At 39.8% G+C, this 6,000-nt stretch overlaps 1 protein-coding gene across 1 annotated transcript in view; it reads right to left on the minus strand.

The window, feature by feature from the left end:
- Positions 1–6,000, minus strand: part of EIF3A (eukaryotic translation initiation factor 3 subunit A) — a 28,370-nt gene that overhangs the window by 22,030 nt on the left and 340 nt on the right. The window contains exons 2-4 of the mRNA XM_015633577.3: positions 2,532–2,722; positions 2,193–2,329; positions 179–342 (exon numbers count right to left, since the gene is read on the minus strand). Coding sequence (XP_015489063.1) covers positions 179–342; positions 2,193–2,329; positions 2,532–2,722 — 492 coding nt within the window. The remainder of the gene's footprint in view (positions 1–178; positions 343–2,192; positions 2,330–2,531; positions 2,723–6,000) is intronic.

The raw sequence follows: 6,000 nt of genomic DNA on the forward strand, positions 1-6,000 counted from the left end.
ACACTGATTTTCATGCCAAGTGTGTCATTTTCTACTAAAACTTTTTAAGCTTTTGAGGACCCTCTGATTCTTGTTGATCCTTTTGACCACAAGCATCTACAAATCTTGGATGCTCCCCTCCCCTAAAGGGGACACACACCACATCATTATAGTTCAAGTTTCCATCTTTTGCACCTACCTTGCTGTGCAATGTCATGGTACAGCCGTTCTACTCGAGAATTATTTCGGAGAAGATCCAAACACTGTCTGTAGGATTCCCACAAAAATTTAACCCAGGGTGTCAAAAGCAGGCGGTCAGTACGATCCTGAGTGTCTTCTCCACTTACAGCACTCAAAAGAACGCTTTAGTCAGGGCAGCAGGATAAAGAAAGAGAAAAAAGAGAAGTGGTTTATTCCCTACAATTCTCATAAATTTTTCTAACCAGGTTCTAAGACAAAACTAGACAAATCTGAACAGCTAATTGCTGCTGAATGGTCTATTGCTTATTTTCAAACTGGTCCCTCAGACCAGTTTCCCTTTTCCTTTAAGGGATGTAGATAATTATTTCAAATTTTTACATTTCAAACTTTGGCCACTGCATATACAGCTGACATCTCCAAGCTCCAGAGGTAAGACATCAGCAGTTTGTATCCTTCCAAGGAAACTAACTCCAGGATTTTCACCTTCCCTTTCCTAGCAGGGAGCTGTGTCCTGTACCTCTGTTAGAGTCAAGTATCAGTGTCAATGCAGACACTTTAGTACTTGCTGACACTTCCCTTTTAGACACCAGCACTGCTGCCAGAGTTCACTTCGTGTTGACATGTGACACAAGCACTGTGTTATGATCTGCACACGTCAGAAACCAGAATACTCACATTAACATTTCAAATCCTTTACAAATTCTGACATGAAAAAGATGCTTAAATACATCAGAAGTAAGAGATGATCATCTTGCATGTAGAACTTCATTGCCTCATCACAGGAATATAAGACAGGTGAAAGCATTCCCGAGACACTGAGACCAATTCAGTGCTATGTCCCAAAAGATTCCTTTTCTGCTGAACAATCCACTCAACATATTAAACTTACAAAAACCATCTTCCCTAAGGCTTCATTTTTAAAATTCTTTTTGAACTGTTTTTAATAGAAAGTCTCAACTCTTACAACTCTTTCCTGCTACACCACTTCCAGTTCTAATTTGCATCCTTGGGTGCTACATACACTATTAAACATGACACATCACCACTGCCTTCTCTAACAGATCAAGAGGTGAATCCAGTAAGAAAGCATGAGAAGTCTAGAAAACGGGACCTAAAAAACACTAAGGAAATTGTGCTTGTTCTTGTTTAGATGAGAAGTGTGATGGAAAAGATTCATTCTCTAGTCCTCTGTTATAGAAAGGAGAACAAGGAAAAGAGAGGTCAGTCAATCTTCACTGTTTAACTATTAGTGGATTCCTCTGTAACAATTTCAGGCACTGGAAATAACATGAATGGCACTGCCCCCTTATTGAAGACACGTCTGTCACCTTTTCTTTTTTACAACCAACTTCTAGACTAGAGAATTTAGTTGTTAACATGTAAATAGAGCCTTCTACTCCAGGTCCTTATGAGTATTATTTGACTACTACAACACTATTCCTACACAAGACAAATATTCAGTAATTTCTTCTAATTTTTTTATAATTTCTAATCACCATTCTAAGTTCTCATTACTCATCCTATTAATTCTCTCTTGAATGTACTTTTCATGGCATTTCTTCTATTATCACTTAACCAAGCAAGTATAAAGTAACATTTCTTTTGTTTCTACATGCATAATGTACAGAAGAAACAGTGGCTATCACATACAGGAACTAAATTGGTTTGATATAACTAACAGCATTTCTAAATCAACCAGTAATGAGCAGTTTACCATACTAAACTCTCCAATACCTCTACAGAGGCAGATCTGAGCAGACACTGGAAAGTGGTGACCTAACTCCCAGAACCACTCCCACTACACCTAGATTTTCTATTCCTTACTGCCTGTTTTCTTTACTCAGACTTAGGATTTTATTCAATGTAAAATTCCTGCTTTCATCCCTACCTTTAAAACCTCTAGAACACCACTAGTATTCCATTTCAAGTCTACCACATTTATATCTCAGCTTTGTGAATGAAAATAAGGATACTTTCTGTGAATTGCTACATTTGAAAGACAGGCTGCACACCTTTCTGGAGTCTGAATGTTATCCAAGTCTTCTATGTCCAGTACCATCTGCTGGGATTCTTCCTTAGCTGCTTCTGTTTTTTCTTCAGCTAATTTTAAATAGGCTCGAACAACATCCTCCAAAGATTTGATGTTAACCTACACCAAAGGCAAAAAAAAATGGGAAAATGTTTCCACTCACAATAGGCAACAAATCTTTTAAAATGTAACTGCTACAAACCCAAGAACATCTAAAAGGCATATTAATCCTAATTTCTGAGAAATCAGTTACTTTTAGATTATATCAGTTGACAGGTACCGGCTATAAATAATAAGTACAATCAAAAATCAAAAGCCATACCTGCTGGCAAATATTCTTGTACTGGTACAGTCCTTCTTTTGCCAGGTGACTCTTGCGCAGATCCACGCAGAGTTCCAAGTACTTCAGCATAATTGGCTCGTGGATTTTCTGCCATGTTCGGTGTTTTTTACTTTTCATAACATCATAGAGAACATCAAGGGCAGGCTGCTTTTTGCCAACCTCAAGAAATTCTGAAAGTAAAATCCCAGTTAGCAAAAAGAGTTGCACACCAGAAGATGCATGTTTTATACTTAATACAGGAAACATTCAGAATTTAATCAATTCTACCCAAAGTGCATTGATGGTTTGATTTACTTGGCCAGATCAAAAACATTGGCAACTCAGTGCCAGTCATTCAATGACATAACTGGCAAACAAATGTAGACCAGTAAATTTACATGGGAATTTCAGAATATTAGAAAGGTCTCTCCATCCATCCAGGCATGACTGAGCACTTCATAGACATGACTGTGTATGAATGCACACATCCAGTTTTAACCATCCTCAATTCATCAAGGACAAGGAATGCCCACCAGGAGGCTTGTGGGTACAAGGCCTTGGCTACCTACCAAGGACATTTAACAAGGTGTAAAACATACCATGAATGTGACTGAAAGAGAAAGTCCTGCTCTCAGGTGGAGGAAGGAAAAAAACTTCACACAGCAAAGCTGTTCATCTGTTGTTTTTAACTCATGAGTGGTTTAGCACTTCAGTTTAAAGAAGTTACATCAAAAGCTGCTGCAGTTCAGTTGAAGGGTCACTTTTTAAATCAGCCTTGCTGCTGAAACCAGTGCCCCATTTAATCATCCATAAGCAGCTGCTGTTATTAACAGGAGCTCTCAGCAACTCCCACCTCTGATACCCCACACATTCTGCCTCGCACGAAACACAGCAAACCACCCACTGGAAACATTGAGACAGCAACCCACATACACACAGACCCTACTCTGAATGTACTCTGCACTGCAGAACAGCAGGAGAAATGAACACAGAATGGGAAGCAAACAGGTTTAAAAGATAAGGGAGGTCAAGTACAGCCTATTCTTAAAGGCTGTGGGGTAGAGTCAGTACTTCCCATGAAGTACTTTGGAAAGCACTCCAATCCTAAAGAAATAATGGCAGAAACTATTAAAGTAGGAGCCTGGTCCAGGGACTCAGACATGACACATAGCTTACAAGTTATGGAATCTCAAATTTGAAGTTAAACATGGCAAAAGGTTTAGATTGAAAGCAGCAGAGTGGTTTTAATTTAAGGATCACAACAGCTCATATTCAGGGCTCAGTAAATTATGAGCTGGCAGAAGATGAGCAAGTTCCTTTCTAGAGAAAGCACCATGATGCAACTGAAGATAATCAAAGTTACGGTGTGACAGTATCCAGCAGTACTTTACTTACAAAGGGAATTTTAACAAAGCTACCCTCCATCTCGTAATTTACACTGTCATTCTATCTCAGAGCTGCTTTTGAGACAATTACTGTTCAGCTTAGACTTCATTAATGAAAATAAACTTGAAAGACCAGTTTAATCCTGCAACAATGCCAGGGCACTCCAACCATAGCTCTCAGAGGTCGATAACCCACTGGACAAAGCACAAAATTAATATATGTTGTTTTGAAACTTTTAATTCTGGCTAAGCAAGTTCCTACAAGTAAGTCAAATAATTAAGGCTAATTTAAGAGACACTTCAGTAAAAGCACAAAATGAACCTAAAGAATCAAATACAGCACACAACACCATGCTTCACAGTAGGAACTGTAAGTTATGGAAACTCAGATCTGTAACATACAAACTGTAAAGCTGAGTCCATAAGTAGCTGTAAGAGCTACTTTTTACTAGTTTTGCTCTTTTATACTACTTAAAATGCTAACAGGTATCCAGAGTAGCAACTGAAACTGAGTGGTCAAGAACCAGCTGATACACATGAACAAGTACTGCTAACCCAAAATCTTGAATTAAACTCAGGTTTCAAGAAAACATGTCATTACAAGAGGTGACAAAGGTGTCATGTGCTTTACAGTATCTCTAATAGTGAGCAAGCTTAGTATCTGCAACAATAAAACACTCCTCAAAGTTGCATTAGATCCCTGACTACAAAGCAATGCCAAATATTAACAATAGCTGAGGGCTGGCCTTGACCTACATTTATCAATTATAAAAACGCTTTTCTTACATATCTGTATATACTTAAAATCCTTCATGCTCTTCATGTTTTTGAACATCACCTCTGTATGTTGAAGTCACTGAGAACATGAAGTGCTTCTAACACTTACTTGAGCCTTACCCATAAAGCACACACTGAAACTCTGGAAACTGCACTGAATGTCCTCATTTGAAACGTCAATTTAACATGAAACTGCTTCCTGCAACACACAGTCTGCCTTAGGTATGACTTTCCACCCTTTATTATGCTTAGGTCTAGTAAGATTGAGCCCCCTGCAGTTTGTAAGACCTGACACTGCTTTTCAAGCTTTCCATTCAATCCACTGAAATTCAGGATTGCCAGCATCTGTCTGGAGAACACCCCCTTCAGTTCAACTCGACTCCATCACTTCAACACAGTTCAGCAGACTTGCAGCAGTATAAGAAATGTAAATTTAAATATAAGGAAAGTATCAATAACAACGAGCAGTTAAAGTCAATATTTCAGAAATGTGACTTGCACACCAAGTAACACTTACTCTACCCAAGAATTTGCAAGTATAAATAAAGTTTATATATTATGGTATGTGCATCTTTTTCAGTGAAAGGACTGATACAACACATCTTCATCCTTGAATGCTGATTGAAGCTGATTTTATCTGTCATCTTTTTATCATTGTGGGAAAGATTTTTACAATGAATTTTTGATTAAAAATCTTGAGGACATGCAGTACTTTCACATTTCTCGTTAAAATACTAAGTACTTGAATAATGCACAGTCCCCAGAACACACAGCCTCTTCTGCTGCCATTGCAAGACCCGTACATCACCTGTAAATTGTGGATGTCTTTATGTGTCATCTTGCGATCAGCCCTGTGACAATGAATGGTCTAAATGGTCTTGCTAAGGGGCTTAAAATAGGATACTATAAAAAACAGAAGCGTCAAAGCCATATGTTTGGCCCGAAATGAGCCAGCTGATAAATATAACCAGTCCAGCTTTTATGTGGCAGTCAGCAAGCGTCGGCTACAGCGCTGAATTAAACAACTCCCTTGGTCGGTCTTCCAGGGACAAACCAGTGCTATCAGCCCGCGGGGCAGTGAAGGAGTTTTACCATTTGCGTTCTGGCCGGAGTCACGTGAAGGACGGGATATAACACACGAAGCCCACAGGGGACAGAAGGGCCCGGGATCAGCCCGGGTTTGAGATCACCTCATCAGGGCAGCGCGGCCGGGCCCGCTCATGCCCAGCTCCGGCCGCTCCGGCCGCCCCTGGCCGCCGGCGGACTCAGGCCCGCGGGATGAGGCCGTGCCAGCCCCGGCTCCCCCT

Source organism: Parus major, chromosome 6, assembly GCF_001522545.3.
Source record: "Parus major isolate Abel chromosome 6, Parus_major1.1, whole genome shotgun sequence".
Classification (NCBI taxonomy): domain Eukaryota; kingdom Metazoa; phylum Chordata; class Aves; order Passeriformes; family Paridae; genus Parus; species Parus major.